Source organism: Terrapene carolina, unplaced genomic scaffold (genome assembly GCF_002925995.2).
Source record: "Terrapene carolina triunguis isolate 2854851 unplaced genomic scaffold, T_m_triunguis-2.0 Scaffold194, whole genome shotgun sequence".
Taxonomy (NCBI): domain Eukaryota; kingdom Metazoa; phylum Chordata; order Testudines; family Emydidae; genus Terrapene; species Terrapene triunguis.
In genome coordinates this window covers 941,627-963,461 of record NW_020664545.1, presented here as the reverse complement: position 1 = coordinate 963,461, position 21,835 = coordinate 941,627, and the positions used below count along the sequence as shown (strand labels likewise).

The 21,835-nt window shown below is 53.5% G+C and overlaps 1 protein-coding gene across 2 annotated transcripts; it reads left to right on the top strand.

Moving 5' to 3' along the window:
- Window positions 1-977: 977 nt before the first annotated feature.
- Window positions 978-17,297, top strand: LOC112102795 (ectoderm-neural cortex protein 1-like). Of its 2 annotated transcripts, XM_024194242.1 has the most exons (5): window positions 978-1,062; window positions 1,174-1,362; window positions 2,986-3,164; window positions 6,250-6,300; window positions 7,217-8,785. In XM_024194242.1, exons 1-5 carry the CDS (start codon window positions 991-993, stop codon window positions 7,440-7,442), a joined length of 717 nt encoding a protein of 238 aa, XP_024050010.1. In that variant the 5' UTR covers window positions 978-990; the 3' UTR covers window positions 7,443-8,785. The 2 variants fall into 2 exon arrangements, with proteins under 2 accessions (XP_024050010.1, XP_024050005.1); XM_024194237.1 differs by lacking the exons at window positions 2,986-3,164; window positions 6,250-6,300; window positions 7,217-8,785 and adding exons at window positions 13,646-15,452; window positions 16,540-17,297.
- The last annotated feature ends 4,538 nt before the right edge of the window (window positions 17,298-21,835 follow it).

Genomic DNA, 21,835 nt, shown 5'->3' with positions numbered 1-21,835 from the left:
TGCTAGCTCATATCACAATCCCAGTGTTTTTCACCCAGGGTTTGGGAACTACCAGATGATGCAAGAGACTGGGAAAGGGATATGGAGACTTTCAGGCCCAGGTCAAAAGGGATTACAAATCCTCAGCCACCAGCTCCGCTGCCCACAAAAGGGCACTCCCAGTCAGCTCAGCAGTAACACCCCCAGGAAGCAGCAAAGAGTCCTGTGGCACCTTATAGACTAACAGACGTTTTGGAGCATGAGCTTTCGTGGGTGAATACCCACTTCTTCGGACGCACCCCCGAAAGCTCATGCTCCAAAACGTCTGTTAGTCTATAAGGTGCCACAAGACTCTTTGCTGCTTTTACAGATCCAGACTAACACAGCTCCCCCTCTGATACTTGACCCCCAGGAAGGGCATTCCTGGCAAAGCTGGCACCGCTGCAGGCCGTGAAGGACTTCGCTCTCCGGGGCTGTGCTGACCCCTGGGGCTGCAGCGAGCACACCGGCTACCCGCCCATACCGCCTGCCCCCGGCCGTGAACAAGACCCCTCGCGACGAAAGCTGGCGGGGGAGCGAGCGCCCACGGAAACGGGCCTGGCGGATTGTATCACCAGGAGGCTGATAACACACAGCACGTGGCGCTCGCCCCAGCGGGGTCTCGAGTGGACCCACCACAGGGCCTGGTGGAGCGAGGCGCCCCCCGCCAGCTGAGGGGCCGCTGGTGTTACACGGGGGCCGGGGACGCACAGCCCGGAGCGGGAAGCACAGGCCCTGCCCGCCCAGGCTCCAGCCAGTCCCAGCTGCCTCTGGGCCGCTCGGGGCAGGGGAACTGCGGCCTAGACAGAGTCCGAGCCCGCCCCGTCGCACACAGGGAAGAGGCCTGGTCCCCATGGCGACAGCGATCCCCCAGCAGGCACCGCGCCATCCCGTGTTGCGTGCAGGGTGCCCGAACGTCATCACGCTGCTAACGTACGTCCGGATGGCTGCTAGTAACCCGGAAGTGTTGCCATGGCGGCAGCTGCGGACCCGCTCAGCAGCCTGGTCTCGGTGCTGGAGTCGTACCGGGGCCGCGACCGAGTGGTGCGTGACGCGCTCCCCCCCCCCGGCGGCGGGGTGCAGAGGGGCGGCAGGGTTTACGGGAGCGGCGCGGTCGGGTTCCCTGGGGGGCTCTAACCCTCCCCTTCCCCCCAGATCCGGACCCTGTGCTATGGCTGCCAGCTGGCCGGGGGGGTCCTGGCCCGGAAAAGCCCCACGGAGTCAGAGATGGGCAGGAGGCTCCTGGCTGTGTCGGCCCAGCTGAGCCACTGCCGGACGGTGCTGCGCCTCTTCGATGATGTCGCCATGCTCGCCTACAGCCGCCAGTACGGGCTGGGTGCCCAGGTAACCAGCCCCGTTCCCCGGGCATGGGAGGTGGAGCCACTCCCCCCAGGAGGGGCAGGCCTGCCCCCCTTCTCCCCTGGGAGCAGGGGTACACAGGGCACGCAGGGCGGTGGGAGACCAAGGGCCCTGTGGAGCTTGACATCCAGGGGCCTAATCCTGCAAAATGCTGCGCTCTCCCCCTCTGCTGACTGCGAGGAGGAGGCGCATGCAGGTGATGGAGGCCGTATAAATACCTAGACATCTGGTCCCCTTGCAGGCTTGGGCCTGCTGTGCAGCATTACCTACGTTGTAATGACCTCTCCTGGGCCCAGGGGCCTCAGCTACCATGTATTTCTCTGAAGTATTTGTATTATTTATTTGAATTGTGGTATCCCCCATTGGGCTCAGGCCCTGTTGCACTGAGTGCTGTACAGACCCCCAGGAAGACATGGGCCCTGCCGCCATTGGCAGCTCACACTCTAAGAAATCTTCACAGTTTTCCACGGCTGCGCTAAGATCCAGTGGAGTTTCAAAGTGAATGTTACAGACAGGATCGTGCTTAGGCTCGCTTTCTCAAGCTTGCAAACTACCCTGTTCACTAAACTGTATTTTGGACTAAGCACGTTCCAAGAAATGGTATTTATAAACTTCAGTGTTCTTTGTATTTCAAGACAAATACAGGCTTCTCCTGTAACTGCTATAGAAGTGCAAGCAACTGCAGAAGTGTGGGACCCTGGCCTAACTCCCTCAGGGGAGTATTAAAGGGCCACGGACGTCTCTGGTTCCAATCTAGCCTTCCCTTCCAAGGCCTATCTCTACCCTTCCCATCATCTTGCAGTAGCAAAAGGTTGACTTCTACTTCCCAATGGCTTATAATGCCAGCCTTCCTCACCCACTTGTTACATTTTCAAACAACCACCTTCCTGTTTTCTCCCATGTTGCCCCTCACATGGAAGGCACGCTCTGTAAACTTAAAGCTACCTCATTATCCACCTTCAAATCTCTCCTTAAAACTCTTCTCTGGCATGATGCTTACAAAAAACTTGACAGCAGCTAGATCACTGGTGTGCTGAGACCACAGTCTATCATAGTGACCAACTGCATCTCATTATTTCCTTTTACTCCACATCTGTTTCTATCCCTTGTCTCTCTTCATATTCTGAGATTGTAAACTCCTTGGGGCAAGGACTGTACTTTTGTTCCTAGCACAGTGGGCTCCATAATACAAATAATAAATTATAACAGAATAGCAGCCTCCAGGGCTCTCACTCCCTCACTTTTCATCGTCATGAAATGTTTATTTTTTAAACAACAACAAAATAGGGTGAGAGCAAAAACCTTGCTGGCCTTTGTAGAAATTCCTGCAGAGATGTCCCTTGCTGGCTCAGCTGAGAGTCCCTGCTTGATGGATATTCATCAGAAACTGTGTGCAAGATCATTGCCGTATGTTGGATATAAAATACAGGATATGTTAGTGATGTGCTTGTTTTCATTCTCCAGTCTCAGGAAGAGGTAAGCTTGTTCTCAGAGCTGTAAGGAAGCTGGATTAGCAACGCTGCTGCAAGGTGCAGTGTACAGTCTAACCTGTGGTGTTTATGCAAGAAAGCAGCCGGTATTAAGTTCTTGCCTGTCTCTGTGCTACAGGAAGAAGATACCATTGTCCGCTGGCTCTCTGTCCTCAGTAACCTGGCTGATCAGCTCTACTACCCCTGTGAGCACGTAGCATGGGCTGCTGATGCTGATGTTATTCGCACAAACTCACACCAGTGGTGGACATTAAGCACAGCTTTCTGGGGGCTCTCCCTTGTCCTGGGCATTGTACGGTAATGTTCACTAGATGCAGCTCTTAAAGGGGCATGAGGAGAACACTCTCTCCGCTTCCGGGGCCTGGCAGAAAGGCTTACTGGTCACAGATCTTAGGAGGGGCTCTGGCTGCTCCTGGGGGCTGGGCAATGGAACACTGTGGTTTTGGATTATCTACTAACCTTGTTGTTACTCTTCTGAAGTTTTAACTCCTCCTCAGAATCAGAAGCCTTGGCGTCCATCTTCAGAAGCAACAAGGAGTCTGGTGGCACCTTAAAGACTAACAGATTTATTTGGGCATAAGCTTTTTCTTTTTGTAGATACAGACTAACACGGCTACCCCCTGATACTTGACACCATACATCTTCAGAAGGAAGCTGTACTATTTGTAACAGACACCCTGGAAACTAAGGGGATTTTGAGTGATCCTAAAATATAGTGCTAGAAATCCTCCTAGCCTGTAGGGTATTGGTAAATCCTTAGAGGTGACTATAACTGTATTGCTAAATAATCATGAGACTTTTCTAGTCCAGAGACAGTCTGCTGACCCACCCACCAGGACGAAAAAATAAATATCTTCCTCACCAATCAATGTATTCCTTGTTGTAGGGGAAAAGGCAAATAAAAATTTGCCAGGCTGAGCTAAAGCTCTGCCTTAAAAGGGGCCTGCAAAAGTATGTGGGGAAGGATATGGGACTGATGCCCTTTTTTTTGGCTGCCTTACGAGTGAAGGCCTGGAAGATTTTAAGTTTTCTTCATCTTCTATTTTACACTAGAGATTCTGTTCTTGTATATGTTTCGAGGAAGACTGAGCTGGCACATCTGCTGTTTCTAAAGTAAAAACAACCAGAATTGCCCCATCTCCTCTTCTGACAATAAAAACCCTTTCAGATGGTTTTCTTTTTTTCTGACACCTAAAGGACACACATCCTTCCAGCCACACCCAGTTTGTAGGTCACCTTTATGTGAGCTGTTTCCTAGTTACGTTGTTTATCCCATCTAATGAAATAGCAAATGGGGAAAACAGTTCAGTTTCCGACACAAGCAAATGAGGCCAAGTGGGAAAACATGGGAATCCTGAAAGAGCCCTCCCTTCCGTTAGCCAGATGTTTAGCTGGTTAATATGATTCAATTGTAAACCGAATTGGACTCTTACTGTAAAATTATCTCAGGATAGATTTGCCCCATTTCCTTTTTTCTTGCTGCAGTAAGTGAATCCTCTAGTTTCCACATTGAGTTAACTTTCTGCTGTTACCACTTAAGAAAGTGTTCTTGGAGTAATTGTGGATAGTTCTCTGAAAACATCTGCTTTAATGTGTGACAGCAGTCAAAAAAGCTAACAGAATGTTAGGAACCATTAGGAAAGGGATAGATCATAAGACAGAAAATATCATAATGCCACTTAATAAATCCATAGTATGGCTGAACCTTGAATACTATATGCAGATCTGGTCACCCCATCTCCAAAAACATACATTAAAATTAGAAAAAGTTCAGGGATGGGCAGCAGAAATGATTAGGGGTATGGAACAACTTCCACATGAAAAGAGATTAAAAATACTGGGACTGTTCAGCTTGAAAAAGAGACAACAAAGGAGGATATGATAGAGGTCTATAAAATCATGAGTGGTGTAGAAAAAGTGAATAAGGAACTGTTATTTACTGCTACACGAAACAGGGTCACCCCCAGTGAAATGTATCAGAGGGGTAGCCGTGTTAGTCTGGCATCTGACAAAGTGGGTATTCACGCACGAAAGCTTATGCTCCAATACGTCCTTTAGGTGCCACAGGACTCTTTGTTGCCTCAGTGAAATGAATAAGCTGCTGGTTTAAAACAAACAGCCTGAAGTACTTCTTCCCACAATGCCATATAGATGCTAGGGTTGCCAATTTTGGTTGGACAGATTCCTGGAGGTTTCATCACATGACAAATCTTTAATTAAAGATTAATCTTTAATTCCTGGAGACTCCAGGACAATCCTGGAGGGCTGGCAAGCCTACGCAATGCACAGTCAACCTGTGGAATGTGTTGCCAGGGGATGTTGTGAAGGCCAAAAGTATAACTACATTCAAAAAAGAAGTAGATAAAATCATGGAGTATGGTCCATCGGTGGCTATTAGCCAAGATGGTCAGGGATGCAACCCCATGCTCTGAATGTCCCTAAACCTCTGACTGCTAGAAGCTGGGAGTGGCTGACAGGGATGGATCACTTGCTAAATTGCCTTTTTCCATTCACTCCTGGAGCATCCAGCACCAGCCACTGGCAAGCAACAGAATACTGAGCAAGACGGCCCATTGATCTGACATAATATGGTCGTAATTATGTCCTTGTGCATTAGTAAAATCAAACTTTCCACATTATTCTCCTTCCCACATGGAGAAGGAAGAATTCTCTGAGTTATAGTGAGGGGCTGAAACCCTACTACTTACCCATCAGTAAACCCTGATCTAAGAGCTACATTAATCCATACAGTTTTAAAAGGGCATTTTATTCCAGCTAGATTGAGTAGCTTGAACATTACTCCAGCTGCTTGCTCCATGTAGAAGCCCTGGTGGCAGATTCAGACAAACTTCCTCTGCAAAATTAGCTGTAAGCAACTTTACAGCTATGAAGGACATCAGAATCTTCTCTGCCTGGTAGGGCCCCAGCAGTTGTTTTTGCTGCATGATCGATGTTATTTAAAAAAAATCTTCACTAAGGACAGTTTATTGTCCCTGGCCCTTTTATTCCATATTCCTTACATTATTTAGAAGCCCAAAGTTCAGGTAAATCTAGAAAAATTTGTACCAAGCTTAGAATTTGGTTTTGATCAGACTGGCAAGAAAGAATTTGAGCTCTCGAGAGGGAGAATACCATGCTGCTTCTGATCTAGCCCGAGGCTAACCCCCTGTAGCTTATCATGGTTGTAGAACAATGCTTTTCCATCCCTGTAGGCAATACAACCTGTTCTAACAAGGATGCCTCTACCCATGGCAAAGACTAGTGCTAGCATTTGGTAGTTCTTATTAAGATGGACCCTTAGCATTCAAGGGGTGATGGTGTCAGAGTCTCTCTTGGTCACAGACAGCTTGGACTCTTACCGTCATCTCTCTCTTGTTTTCAGGTCTCTCAGAATTCTGTTTCAGCTAAGAAGGAAGCTGAGAAATTGCACTGGGTATGCATTCTGTCCTATGTAATATAGTCGTTTTAACACATACTCCTTATCGCCTGAAGTAGCTCACCCAAGGTGACACTAATTATTACTTATCAATCTCAAATGAGGAAGCCTATACTCAGAAACTTGGTTACTGATAATTGATCAGTTAACATTTCCTGAGAAGATGCTTCTCAGCCTCTGTGTCTACTTTATAATTATGCACAATACACATTAGTGTTTCCTAAATCCTTCTGCTATTATCTGGTCTCACTGGCTTCCCAAATGTAAATGTGGATTAGGAGAAGGGACACAGCTATTGCTGTAGATCCCAAATGAGCTGGAATTAATCCCCTTGCGACATATCTGATACTCTGTTAAGTAATGCTGTGCCTTTGAGGCTAGTAAGATATAGGACCAAAAGCGGATGTCCTTGCAATGAACGAGAGGATGCTCTTCTTCCAGATGCTAGTGGGTCTCATGGGGACCATATCTTCCCTGACGGGTGTCTACCAAACATCTGTAGGGGCAGGTTCTGGGGCTGTGTGAATCATGGGGTCAGCTTCAAGAGGCTGAGGTTAGGGAGAGGTAATGGACATCATTGTGATTCAGTGGTACAGGACAGGAGAATACTACTCCAAGTAGATGTCGAATTTTCAGAGAAAAGAACAAGCCATTTGAACTGTTTTTCAGCAGAGAACTTCTAGGATTTGTTGCAATAATTTTGAGTCTATCAGGCAGATGGTGCAAGGAATAGCCAATGATAGATTTACAGATGTAAACACATCCTCCTGTCTGTGCTTGAATCATTTGTTCTGTTCCTTTTCCTCTCTGAAAGTCACTGCACACATCATGGGGATTTCAGCCATGTGACTCTGCCAGAGTCCCTGGTGGCAGACTGGAGGATGGATATATTTCTGCCTTTTTCTCCCCCCAGTGAATCCTTGGAGCAGAGTCAAAAGGAAATGGACGCCCAAGTGAAATCTGAAGTTTTGAGCATCCTCAGCAGTATGGCAGATCTCTCCAATGCTGTCCACTGGCTGCCTCCAGGATTTCTTTGGGCTGGACAGTTTCCTCCATGGCTCGTGGGTCTCATGGGGACCATATCTTCCCTGATTGGTGTTTACCAAACATCTGTAGGGGCAGGTTCTGGGGCTGTGTGAACCATGGGGTAAGCTTCAGGAGGCTAAGTTTTTTGTGGGTAAAGTATGAATGCTTCCCGTTATGGATCAGTGCAGCATGTAATTAGAATGTGATCAGAAGGTCTCTGTAATGTGATTAGTAAGGGTTAACGTGTTGATAGCTCTTCCTCATCAGGGCAGGAATCTTTTAACTGCATCCTCTGTATAGGGAGAAATCTCAGCTCTGATCGATATGCTCTGTGGTATGAGGGCAAATGAAATGATGATTACCATTAGGAGAGACTGACTCTGAGGTTTTCCAAAAGATGGGAAAAATTACATCAGGGACAGTAAGTGACTTCTCTCATTTTGTCCCCACATCCCCAAAAGGTGGGGATGTCACCTCCCCTGTTGTCTTGAACATGAGACAAGTCTGGAAACTCATTGTGGGGTGGGGAAATGGACACAATTATGACTTGTGAAACTCAGAGGAGAGAACTCCACCAGCTCACCCTCTTGCTCTGATCTAAGCATTCCTGAGAGATGCCAGGAGCTGTAAAGGAGCATGCCAAGTATCTGTCAGTTTCCAAATTGCCTTGGCCAGCGCAGCCAGGGACATCTGATCTGAAGTGGGTTTTGCTTGCTTGTCTTCAGTCTATGGAGGTGTTGTTTCTCCTGTAAAATATCCTGGTCCTAGGCCCCCAGGTCAGAGCTGCTAGCTACAAAACAGAAGCAGATGTTTAAAGGGTTTGTTTTCATGGCAGTCTCTATTGCTCAGGCCACATGTGATATGGTGAAGTGCTAGTTATCAGTATCCTAGGTAGCCCTTTATGCTAGAAATGGAAACCTTTTGCCTGTACTGGTCAAGTCCAGTGTACCTTCAGATGCTGTCACATGGAACATCAGCCGCAGTGTGGAGTTCTCCAGTGGGTGCTCTTCTGTCAGGCTCCACCCCAACCAACAGACTTTCTTTAAAAAAAAAAAAAATCAAATACATATTTAGTATCCTTGTAATGGATCAATTGACTGAATGCTAAGATCAGAGCTTGCACCAAAGCTCATATTTACAATTACTTCTCTGGCAGTGCCAGTAATAAAGGAAGTGAACACTACAAAGCGTAGCCTGAGGATTTGATCATTACTGTTCAGAGCTAGAGAGAAACTCTTCTTATCTGGCTTTTGCTGGTTCCAAGCTGTTCTGAAACAGCAGAATATATTATGGCTGAAGCTGTACTGTGTTAGCTAAACCTGCCCAAGGACAGATGCAGACTGTCCCTTATCTAACCTTCCATCACAGAGGATTTTTCCATGGCCTCCATGCTGATGTCTTGGAGATATATTGTTTGGGCTGTGCTGCTCATCTGCTTGTTCCGAGGGGTGCTTAATCTCCCATGTAGCACACTGACATACAGTACCAATAAAGCACACATGAAATGTATTAAGAACTGGCTGACAGATCTCAGAGTAGTTGTCAGTGGGGAATCATCATCAAATGGGGCTGTTTTTAGTGGGAAACAGCAGGGATTGGTGCTAAACCCAAAGCCATTCAACACTTGTTATAGTTACTTCCAGATGAAGATGAATCACTGCTGACTAAATTTGCAGATGACCCAAAGATTGGCGGACTGATCAATAATGATGAGAACAGGGCAGTCACATGGAGTGATCTGGATCGCTTGGTAAATTGGGCCTAGCCACACAAAATGCATTTTAATGTAACCCAATGCAATGTTCTACATCTCCAAAAGAGGAAGGCAGGCCATACTCGCAGAATGGACTACATTCTGGAAAGCAGTGACTCTGAAAAGGATTTAGGGGTCATAGTGGCCAAGCAACTGAATCTGAGCTCCCAGGCCAAAGCTGTGGCAAAATGGGCTAATGCAATCCTTGGATGTGTAAACCAGGGAGTAGCGAGTAGGAGTGGGGGAGGTGATTTTACCTCCGTATACAGCATTGGTGAGACCAATACTAGTCCACTTCTAGTGTCCATATTTTAAAATGAAGAACTAGAGAGGGTGCAGAAAAGAGCCACAAAATTGATGTGGGTGCTGGAGAAAATTATAGAGAAAGACTTAAAGAATTCAATTTGTTTAGCTTATCAAAAAGAAGATTGAGAGGTGACTTGATTACAGTGTCTAAGTACTTCACCGGGACTAAAGTGTCTCTAGTGGAGAAAGTCAGAACAAGAACCATGGTTGGAAGCTGAGGCCAGACAAATTAAAATTAGAATAAGGAACAAATTTTTAACAGTGAGCATGATTAACCGTTGGAACAAGCTATCGAGGGCAGTGGTGGGTTCTCCATCTCTAGCTGTCTTCAGGTCAACACTGGCTGCCTTTCTGAAAGTTATGATTTAGCCAAACAAGTTATGAGGCTCAGTACAAGGTGAAATTTAATGGCCTGTGATATCCAGGAGAGAAGACTAGGTGAGCCATCTCATGGTTCTTTCTTGACTTAAACTCTATGAACATGCAGATGCCACTATCACATACCAGCCTTCCAGGAAGTTCGCCTCTGGGTTCACCTTATTTTCTGCATGATTGCTTGCCTGGCTCATCCTGCTGCCATGTGGTGATTGGCATGGAGGCAGCATGTTGCTGGACTTGGCTAAGCACTTGCTGTCACTGACTGACAGGAAACAAAGCATCTGGACTGCAGAGCATCAGCAAGAGAAGCACAAGAGCCGTGTCTGGACGAGGCTTCTCTTTCTTCCCCGCCTGCATCACTAGTCTCGGACCTTCCAGTGCACTCCAGCTGGATGGGTGACCTGAGTCACCCTACAACTGGGCCAGTGTTGTTCCCTTGAAGTGGGTGGGTAGGTGGCCCCCTGTACTTGGCTGCTTAAACACATCAGCGCTTTACTGCTACTATCAGAATGGCCACGTTTCACCACAGTATCTCATGAGAGTGTTTTACAGCTGCTTCCTTGTACACATGCTTGTTGTGTCCAGCAGTGGGCAGCAGCACTCAGCCAAGGAGAAAGAGGTGCATTAGCTTAATGCAGATTAAGCATGGTTTAAATCAGTTTGGGTGTCTGTAGCTGGAGTCCTAATACGGACCAGTTCTAAAACGGTAAAGGCTACTCTCTGAATTAGTTCTGGCCCCAGCTATGACCCCTTTCTAGAATGGTTAGAATTTACCATAGAGTAATGCTTCCTTTAACTATTTATCACTTACTGGTTAGGCAGCTGTTGCTTGCTGCAGAGATTGTCCAGCCCTGCACTTGCTCCAGCTCACCTGCTCTTATTTGCACACCAAATGCCCCAGCAAGTGATTTGAAGGCAGAGTCACTGACTGGTGAAGGTCTCTCTCTCCATCGTAGAACGAGCCTGAGAAACAGTAATACATTTTCCCCTTCTGCAACTGCCACTAGGTCTTTGTGCCCATTCAGTCCCTGTTCTACCACATTACAGGAAAGCGTGTTTGCTGCGCAGTGGGAGTTTTAACTGATTAGTTGGCCATGGATGTGCTGTGTCAGTGAGCTATGAGCAGGAAGGGCTCCGATCAGCCACTCTGAGCTTTGTATTGTGTGACTGATAGCGATGGCTCAGACCCATGGTTCCTGTTTTATGGCCCTTTATCAGTGAGACCCAGTGAACAGCTCTGCTCACTGGGGGCCAGCTCTGTCAATAACACTCCCCACATAGGAAACGTAACAATATCCTGCTCTGACACTGCAAGTGGAGAGGTTCAGAGGCCATGCAGCTTTCAGATACGGTCTTCAAGGCCAGGGTTCATGAGTCCTTATGTGGCAAATGACCTTCCCCTTCTCTGTTAGTACTGTGGAGACGCAGTGCTTTCCAACTGTGGATCTCAAAGCACTTCCCAAAGGTGAGGTGGGTGTAATGAACACCCCCGCCCACTTCTTTCCAGCTGGGGAGCCAGGTATGTATGCTTTCCTGGGGATGTAAGGCGTGTTGCACTTCAAAACAGGCTGGGGGTGGTGCAGTTTCACATCAGTGCTGCCAGTTCTGAATGTGCCCATTACAGTGGCTGGTACGCGTCAGTAGAAGCAAAGCACCTAATCAGGCCTGCTGGCAGACTCCGCTCTTAGGGTACATCTACAAGGCAAAGGGGAAAAAAAGGCTGGCAGCAGCACATCTCAGCGCCTGGGTCTATGGACGCGGGCTCAGGCTATGGCAGTAAAAGAGCCATGGAGCCATTGTGGCTTAGGCTACCTCGCCAGCGCTCAAGCACCCACCAGCGCCCCTTCCCTGGGCTTCAGAGCCAAAGCTCCAGCCCCCTACATGGCTATAGTTAGCGGCATAGCAGGCGCCTCTGTCTATAGACCAGGGTGTTGAGACCTGTTACTGTGGGTCTGGGTTTTTTTGCAGTAGATGTCGCTGAGGCAGAGCTGTTAGTGTGTGGTTTGAAAGGGCTCCAGCCGCTTGGCCACATGGTTACTTAAAAGTTTGCTGCTGCGGGGATGGGCAGTGCCCACTCCGGGAACAAAGCTGAGGCACCCAATGGAAATGGCAGATGCCTAAGACACCTGCAGCTGCCATCAGCACTTGCGACCACCCTTCCTCTCAGTTGCGAGGCCTTGGGCCGGCACAGAGGCAGCCGTACTGGGGCCCTTGGGGAGGGGAGGGGTGAGCTGGTCTACGGCTTGGGCGCGCAGACAACATGGTGGATGCAGCCACATGCCTGGGCCAGGTTGGTTTTTAGCAAGTCACCGTAGCCACACCTGTCACAGCGCCTCGCCCTCAGCCGAGCGTGTAAAAACGCCTGGGCAATGAGTCACGCCCGGAAACCAGCCTGAGCCTCGGCGCTTTGCGCGCATCTCCTCCCCGGCCTGGGCCCTGGCCCTCGCCCGCCAGGGCAGCCCCGGCTGGGTGACAGGGTGAACAGGTGTCCGGATGTTATAGGGACAGTCCCGATTTTGGGTCTTTTTCTTATATAGGCTCCAATTACCCCCCCACCCCCCCTTGCTGTCTGGTCACCCTGCTGGGTGCGCCGGGGCCAGCAGCCGGAGTCAGCGCCCAGGCAGGGGGCGCAGGGCTAGAGCAGGACTCCTGGGTTCCAGCCCGGACGCCTGGGTTCTTTGCGCGTCCCGGAGCCAGCTGCGCCCCGCCCCCTCCAGCCGTGGGAGCGCGCATGCCCCAGGGCGAGGCCGAGCAGGGTGTCGGGCGCTGATTGGCTCAGGGCACTGCATATTAATGAGGGGGCGGAGCCGGCGACTCGGGAAGGACACGAGGCGGGCGGCGGCGGCGGCCCAGAGCTGCGGAGCGCGGGGCCCGGCCGGCGGTGAGTGCGGGGGTGGGGGGATGGGACTGGCCCTGCCCGGGTCACGTGACTCCCGGGTCAGGGACCCAGGCTGGGGCTTGCCGGTTCCGGGCCGCAGCGGAGCGGTCACCCCCCGGGGCTGGGGGCTGGGGCCGGGGGGGGGGACGGGCAGGTGCGACCTCCTGCTAGGGCAGAACCGCCCCCAGCGCCCCCCCGGCCCGGGGCCCTGCGTCCCCCCCCGTCTCTGCCTCGCCCCCGCTGCGGGCCGGGCCCCTCCGCCGTCCCCGGGCCGGTGCTGGGCTCCCGCTGGGCCGGCCCTGCCCTGGCCGCGAGCCGCTCCCCGGCGCCGGGGCTCCGAGCTCCGCTCCCCTGCCGGGCCGGGCGCAGCGCTGACAGCGGGGCGCTCCCGGGCGGCTTCGGTTCATTGCTGCTGCGGCCCCACGGGCGAACCCGGAGCCCGTGTGTAACCCCCGCCCCGCCCCGCCCCGAGCGGCCTGGCCTTCCTGGGGGGCTGGTTCGGGCAGCCCGTGCCTGGAAGGGGGGTACCGGGCCGGGACAGCCGGCTGGGGCGGCCCCACGGGCCGGGGCGCGACAGAGGCTGGAGGGCTCCTCACACGGCCCTTTCTCTACTTGCACATGGTGGAGCTGGAACTGGACCAGCAGCCTCCGGGCAGTGCCGCCCCTTGGCGAGTTAATGCCGAACCCGGCCCGTGGCCATCCTGCACGTTGGCGGCAATTACAGGGTTCCTGGAACTTCTCCCCCTCTTGGATTCAGTTTCTTCTCATTCTGGGACTTGGGTTACTTCACCCAACCCACCTCCTCAACCCAGCCGGGCGGCTGCTCTCCAGGCGCCATGCTGCTGCACCTGCTCCTCCTGCGTTCCCCCGAGCTGGCAGGGCGGAGGTGGAACTTCGTTAGGCGAACGTGAGCCCCTTGGAGAGCCGCCTGGGGGAGGCAGGAGAGAAACAGGGGGGGATTTTGTTTCTGGAGCTCAGGGTCACGGCTGTTTTCCTTTCAGACTAGCCTCGTGACCATGTCCGTCAGCAGTCACGAGAACCGGAAGTCCCGCTCCAGTTCCGGCTCCATGAACATCCAGCTCCTCCACAAGCCGGGCCATGCCGACAGCCTCCTGACCCAGCTCAACCTGCTGCGCAAGCGGCGTCTCTTCACCGACGTGGTGCTGCGGGCGGGGAACCAAGCCTTCCACTGCCACCGGGCCGTGCTGGCCTCCTGCAGCCGGTACTTCGATGCCATGTTCAGCGGGGGGCTGAAGGAAAGCAAAGACGCGGAAGTCAACTTCCACAATTCCCTGCACCCGGAGGTGCTGGAGCTGCTGCTGGACTACATCTACTCGGCCCGGGTGCTGATCAACGAGGAGAACGCGGAGTCCCTGCTGGAGGCTGGGGACATGCTGCAGTTCCAGGACATCCGCGACGCCTCGGCCGACTTTCTGGAGAAAAACCTGCACCCAGCCAACTGCCTGAACATGCTGCTGCTGTCGTACGCCCACTGCTGTGAGAGGCTCCTGGAGCTGTCCTGGAGGATGGCGCTGGCCAACTTCGCGTCTCTCTACCAGACCGACGACTTCCTGCGGCTGCCCAAAGACAAGCTGCTGGAGCTGGTGGAGAGCGAGGAGCTGGAGGTGGAGGACGAGAGCCTGGTGTACGAGGCGGTCATCGGCTGGATCCGGTACGACTTGCCGCAGCGGCACGAGGACTTGCCAGAGCTGTTGCGCTCGGTCCGCCTGGCCCTCCTGCCAGAGTCTTACCTGCGGAACCAGGTGGCCTCCGAGGAGCTGGTGACCAGCCACAAGCTGGGAGGGGAGATCGTGGCCGACGCCGTGCGCTGCAAGATGAAGATCCTTCAGAACGATGGGCTGGTGACGGGTTTCTGTGCCCAGCCCCGGAAGGTCAGCCAGGCCCTGCTGCTGCTCGGGGGCCAGACGTTTGTGTGTGACAAAATCTACGTGGTTGACCGTCAAACCCGCGAGATCATCCCCCGCACCGACATCCCAAGCCCACGCAAGGAGTGCAGCGCCTGTGCCCTCGGCTGCAAAGTGTACGTCACCGGCGGCAAGGGCTCTGAGAACGGCGCCTCCAAAGACGTCTGGGTTTACGACACTCTCCATGATGAGTGGGCGAAAGCTGCGCCCATGCTGGTGGCCCGGTTTGGCCATGGCTCTGCTGAGCTGGACCACTGTCTCTATGTGGTCGGAGGCCACACAGCGGTGAGCGGCTCCTTCCCAGCTTCGCCCTCCGTCTCTCTCAAGCAGGTCGAACACTATGACCCCCAGTCGGACAAGTGGTCCCTGGTGGCCCCTCTCCGGGAGGGCGTGAGCAACGCTGCTGTGGTGGGGGCCAAAATGAAGCTGTTTGTCTTTGGTGGCACCAGCGTGAACCAGGAGAAGCTGCCCAAAGTGCAGTGCTTCGACCCTGGCCAGAACCGCTGGACGGTGCCTGCCAGCTGTCCCCAGCCCTGGCGCTACACGGCTGCTGCCGTAGTGGGCAACCACGTGATCGTGATCGGGGGAGACACGGAGTTCTCGGCCAGCTCCGCGTACCGCTTCCACAGCGACACCTACCAGTGGTCCAAATTCGGGGACGTGACTGCTAAACGCATCAGCTGTCGCGCGGTCACATCTGGGAACAGGCTCTACGTGGTAGGGGGCTATTGCGGGGCCCAACGCTGCAAAACTCTGGACTGCTATGATCCCTCCTCCGACACCTGGAGCAGCGTCACTACCGTGCCCTACTCCCTCATCCCCACCGCCTTCGTCAGCACTTGGAAATACCTGTCTGCCTGAGCCTCGCCCCGGGACTGGAACGGTAAGTCCTTACCCTCCACGCTGAGCCCCTGGGACCTCCCTGCTCCAGCAGGGCACAGAAGCAGACAGGTTAAACCTTCCAGGCTGAGAGATGCTGGCATGGCCTCTCTAGCGAGGGCTGTCAAACCCCAGCTTTCAGACGTGGAAGAGCCCAACCAGTGAAGGAGAAGGAGTTCCTCTAGGCTGTAGGGTATTAGAGAGGAGGGCTGTATACATAACGGGAGGGGGAGAATGCTCCACCTGGCATCTCCGCACTTCCCCAGAGTCCTATCCTATATGAAGCCTTTGGGGAATGCTGTTGGCAGATGGGATTTGATGTCCATGGTATGGGACAGCCCGGCTTGCTGATCACTACGTTATCATGGAGCAGCTCCCAGTCTGTCTGCAACAAACGGCAGGAGCCCAAAGTTAGACTGGTTGCCATAAATAACAGACTGGTTTGTTTTAGCGCAGGCTCCTCCGCACGGTGCCAGGGTCAGTCTGCCAGGAACACTCAAATAGCATCACTTGCGGGGATAGGAGAGCTGGTGCCAGAACAAGATTACAGCTGGGATTTAGTCCCAGTATGGCTTGTAATTGCATTTGTAAGACAAGCCCTGTCTACATATAAACACAGGGTCTCTTCCTTCTAATTATCCTCTGGTCCCATTCATGCCACTTACCTCCTGCTGCAGGAGCGATTAATTTTAAAAAAGTTGGAACAGGAATGAACCCTTTCTGGACTCTCTGTCACTAGGCCTTTCATTCTACGTCTTACCCATGATCCTGTGTCCTTGTGTCTGGATGAGTTTGTTAGATACAGCCAAATATTCCCTGTAAAATCCTGCGCCTTAAAGGACATTCCTTTTCGGATGCAGGCAGGCTTGCTGCACAAGGCCAGGTTGAGGGGAGTGGACTCACCTTGCCAAGTGCTTAATTTGTAATGAAAGAGGTGCTGGGCTTTACGCAACGTTATTTTTACATTCATAACTGATGCAGCAAGCCCAGAAGTGCCGGGGCTCAGCCCTGGCACAAATTAAGCACTGACCTTGCCTCAGTTTCTGGTTTCAGTGCTTAGCGTTCTCACGACAGCCCCTTCTGCGTTACAGGTTTCACCAGGAGCAACAAGTTTCCTGTTCCACTTCACCAAGAATCGGCACGCAAGACCTGGGCAGTAGAGCACAACCTATCAAGTCATGGGGGTGCCCCACAATCCAGTCCTCCTTCCCGCTGGACATGGAACCCATCCGCACCAGGCGTGCAGGGCAGGGCAGTCCCGTCCCCTTGGGTGTCAATTACTGGTTGCAAAGTCACATCGGTTTCGGAGGGCTTAGAATAGATTCTAAAGGGAGCTTGGTGGGCAAAGCTCCAGCCAGGCTGGCTGCCCGGCTCACCCTTGAGAAGCTGATGGGGAAGGACAGATTTTCCATTCTTGCCCTTACATGCAAGGGATCTCCCAGCAGGAGCTGGGGGGATGTAGTCCTTTTCCTTTACAGACATGGTCACTTTGTTCAGTGCAGGCAGCAGCCTAAGAAGGGAGGATCCCTGTGTGTTTCCCACAGCTGCCCCTGCACTGCCAGTAACGCCTGCTGTCACCCGGATCTGCAGCACTTTGGGAGGCAGGTGGCTGTTTCACAGCTGCGAGTGAGCAAAGCAGGATTTCTAATGGAACGTTGTTCACTGGCAGGGACAGGACAAAGATTCCAAGCCAGGAGCAGCCGGCCTCTGGGTTCTGTTGCAGCACCAGTGACAAGTGCATGAAATGTCGTAACACTTTGTCAAGGGCCCGCGAGCTAGTTCTGTACAATGTTTTTTATACAGCAGCCTGGAGCTGCTTCAATAAACCCTAATAAAACCCACCGCCTCACTCCTGATTGGGGTTCTTCTCTCACACTCGCCAGCCGGCCCCAGAGACCGTGTTTAGCAGTAGCCGAGGGGATTGCACAATCCAAACCCCAGCATGTGCTGGCATGGACAGGTCACACATTCACCTTCCTTCTCTGATGGACACGTGACGCAGGGGAGGATGGAGGGAGCTTTACATGCGAGAGAAGCTATTACCTGCCTCTCACAGTCCTTTTCCCCTGGCAGGGCAGAGGGGAGGGAGGAGACGTGCTAAGAGCTAATGCTTCTCTGTTGCAATGCCATGCTCCTGGGCACTGGAAGGAAATACAGCATTTAGGAGCTGTGCGAACATGGCTGCTCGGTGCCCTGCTAAAATCACCTTTAGTTCCTTTTAAGGCGGCTGTTTGTGTTCAAGCCGAGGGATTGCCTTGAATGGGCTTCATGTGATCTCAGGCCATTTCTGTATCATAGGAGCCCCGGGGCACCCCAGCTGCTCTGCGACGGAGGAGGGAACAAAAGGCTGCCCTGGCTGCAAGAGGTGGCACCAGCTGGGAGGCTCTTTCCAGGGACAGCCGGGCCGCGGCTACATGGAGTGCGAGCTGTGGGCCGCATGTAACAGTGCTTGTGACACAACCCTTCTCCCTACAACGAGCCCCTCTGCGGCAGGCAGGGCAGGGCAGGGCCTCGCTCAATGTCAGAGCACAGAAGTAGCGGGGGTAGAACCCCACGGCCCCCGGCTGCCCCTTCCCACAGGCTCAGCTTTCCACCCCAGCTGCACAGCCTGGGGCTGGGTGGAGCTCTGACAGCTCCTATTAAAACCAAGCTCCTCTGCAGGACTCTGGTTTGCATCAGCAACCGATGCCTGCTCGCCAAGGAGCCGCTGTGCTGGCTGCACGTGCAGAAGCGTCTAAGAACAGCACTGTTTGGCTGAAACTTTTCTCCTTTGCCCTCGCTCGGTCTCCTGCAACAGAGTCAGCTCTGGGGCCCTGCTGCTGCCAGCGAGTGGAGGCTGGAGCAGCAGCCTGCTATAAAGATTTGGGCTGAAGTTTAGAAACACCAGAACTTGTTCACAGGAAGCAAACTTGGACGTGCAATCAAGTGTCTATTGGGTCTATAAGCGCAGTGTGGGTTTGAACTCAATGTCACAGGCTGGGCCCAGCCCCTAGGCAGGCAGAGAGCCTACTGTGAAAGGGAGGAAGGGTTTCTGCTTCCTCGTCCCCTGAGCCGCAGTCTAGTTTAGGGCTCCTGCCCCCTGCTTGTGTGCCAAGGTTCCTCTCTCTGTAGCCTTTGCTCACGCTGTGTCTCCTCCCTCCCTTCTGCTGAGCCTGCAGCACAGCTGGGGGGCCAGGCACAAGGTAGGGGGAGGAGCCAGCAGCCATCCTGGGGAGAGCCTGCTAGAAACGCAGTCACATGAGGGCTGCAGCTCTCCGCACCTCCTGGCTCTGCCCTTGAGCAGGGCAGGCAGGTACCAATGGGGTTTCACAAAGGGTGAGCTGAGGCCTCAGTTTCCAACGCCAGACAGCTGCAGAGCTGGGTTCCCTCCCTTCCCTTATCTAATCTCAGCTGTTACTGAGCAGGAAGCTTCTCCTTCCCCTTTAAACCAGCGGCTGCTTTCAAGGGGCAGGCAAAGTCCAACTTGACTCTAATAATCTCAGACACTTAAGGTTTCATTCGTGGCCGTTTGTGTACCCCTGTTTTGTTCATGCTGCCAGGCAACGGAGCTCGGGTTCTCAGCCACCTCCCGCTTTTGCAGCAAGGACAATGTTGTTTTTGCTGCTGCAGCACCATTGAGTCTCCGTCTGCTTCCTGCCCTGGGCGCTGGGATGTTATCTGAGCTCTGGGCACAGCGTTTTTCTTTGAGGGTCACTTCTCCTGCTGGAGCCTTCATAAGCATCCACGAGTCATTTCCTCGCCTTGCACTATCTTTAGAGCTAACGCTGCTCTCATGGGGAAAGGGCACCGGCCTCCTCCTCTGTGGCTGGATCCGTTTGCTCGGCAAAGGGCCCTGGCTGCTGTGTAATAAAGACAAAAACTGCAGTGGGTCGCTCTGGCCTCCTTGCCATTCGCACTGAGCACTGTCCTGCCCCCAGCTCTGCCCTCTCCCCTGTCGAGTGCGGCTTCCAGTGCTACAGAGGGGACACCCAGGGAAGCCTTAGCCCCATTATTTACTGTGTCCCATGGGCCCCGGTCGTGTGCAACGCAGACCTACTGTCCTGGCTGGAGATTCCAGCTCCTTCGTTGGCATCTGCATATGGATCCACTTGGGAGCTGGGAAACGCATCGTAACCATTTCAGCACCCGTTAGACTGAAAGGGCTGCAGTCCTTCCGCGGCAGCTGCAGATCCACTTCTGCTCCCTGGAGCAGAAACCCACTTGAGCTAACCATACGAGACTCAACACTGCTCGAACCAGACAGCCTCTGGCACCGGCAGCCACAGGATTTCCTGGGCATAGGCTCCCACGGCTGGACGTGTGCCTCCCCTTAGCCAGACTGGTCACATAATTGGTGCAGTGTTAATGTCCAGGCCTGATTGTACACGAAGCCCCAAGCACACTGGACCTGGCCTACAGCTCAGTTCCAGGAGCCTCCAAAGCTGCTGCAGCTTCGCTTTCTGAGTCGGTTTCTTTGGGTTGGGCGATGGCCTGGAGAGGACCCTGGATCCGGACGCTCCGGGCCTGGCGGGGGACATTTAAACCGCTCGGCAGCACAAACCAGTTTGCAGACGTCAGGAAGGAGCAGTGAACGTTTCAAAGCAGCCGCCCCGTCTGACCGATGCCAGCGCAACAGCTGTGGCGCCTGTTCCCTCAATCGCCAGCCAGGCTCTATGATCTTATCAGCAGCCCAAGGATAGCAGGTTAATGAGCAGCCAGCCTAGGCCAGGCTATTTCCAGCCTGTGAACCAGCTCCTGAGCAGTCGCAGTGCTCAGCGCAGGCCAGCGGCCAAGCACTGGCGCCCCACTGAGCCAGTGAGTCACCGCCCAGCTGCTAGGCAGGGCACTGTGCCAGGCTGTGAACCTCGCTCAGCTGAGCTCTTGTGCAGGTGGCAGCAGGAGAAGCAGGAGCTGGGCCTGGACAGGACAGTGTTTCGATTACTCCCCAGTCACTGGGTTAGCCCAGGGACTCCCGGGAGCCAGGCCCTGGAGGGAAGGCAGCCCTGGGAACCACCGGGGCCATCTCAGCTAGGAGCAGCCACAGGCTAAGAGCCCCCTCTCCTCCAGTAGCACAGACTCCCGCAGCCTTATACAGACTGGCTCCGAGCCGAGCCGCTCTAGCTGGGTGGTTGGGGAGAGGCAATGGGAGTAAGCAGGATGTTTATTGAACCCCCTGGCCTGCCTTATCTGGAGCACTTCTAAGATCAAGGGAGTCCCTCCAGGCAGCAGCTATCTGCAGATTGTTGCCGTGCGCCGAGGCTACCAGCTGGGCCCAGGCCAAGCTCCGGACAGGAAACAACAGTAAATATTTCATAGCAGTTATCGGCCCGGCCCCACCCGAAAGCCAAACCTGCCTGGCGTGTTGAGCCAGTCTGTTTCCTCCCTCCCTCCCTCCTTCCCTTGTGCACGCTGCTGTGCTGGGGACAGAGCTTTACACAGTCACGCAGCCACCACATCCCCTCGCAGGGACCTGCCCGTGCAATCCAAGCCCTGTCCGCCAGCCTCAGCACGGAGAGGGGCAGGATAAAGGCTCAGGTCTGGCCCCCTGCAAGGGCAGTGCACAGACCCCGCTGGGCCTGGGTCTCATCAGCACCATAGTATCTAGGCCCAGCACTCGCTGGCTCTGACTGTGGGCCTAGGGAATAGGAGCGTCCCCCAGGGTTCTCCAGGCAGCCACTGCTTTGTCAACCAAGCCCTTTATGCTGCGGGAACCCAGATCGCTTGCTGGGCCCAGTACTCCCTATTCTCCCGCCCCCACCTTGCTGGAGGGCTCCAGATGCCTAGGAACCTGCTGAGGAAGCACAGCCCAGGAGCATGAGGCTTGGCATTCCCTCCCCTGGGATGTGAGCAGTGAGAGAAGGCCCCTAAACAGCTCCCAGCCACAGGTTCCTCCTCACCTCAAAGCCTCCTGCGGCGCTGGCCCAAGCTATCGGAGAAGTGGCCTGTCCCTCCAGGACCGGGATGTCCTACAACAGCTGTGCTGCAGCAGAAAAGCGAGACCCTCACTGCATGGAGACAGGCCTGGCCACCGGGCAGAGGGCTGCACTCCTGCCAAGCGAGAACAATGGCTGTACACCTCACGGCCCAGCCCTGTGACTTCACACTCCCATAGCACGTTCCCCCCACAGCCTGGGAGCTGCACAACCAGATTCTTAAATACTGAGCAGGTGCCAGATACTAAACAGACTGGGCCCCATGGCCACATGCCACACAGCCAGGCAACTGGCACACGTGGCCCGTGTGCAGCAGGAAGTGGAGCCGTGGCAGCTCCTCGAGTGCCTCGTGCAGCTGGCATTCAAAGGGCCAAGAAATCCCAGTCTGCAGACCAACCAAGTCTTTATCTTTAAATCCTGAATTTAACAAAAAGCTGAGAAGCCTCAGTCACAGAACCGGCAGCCGAGCCCCGGC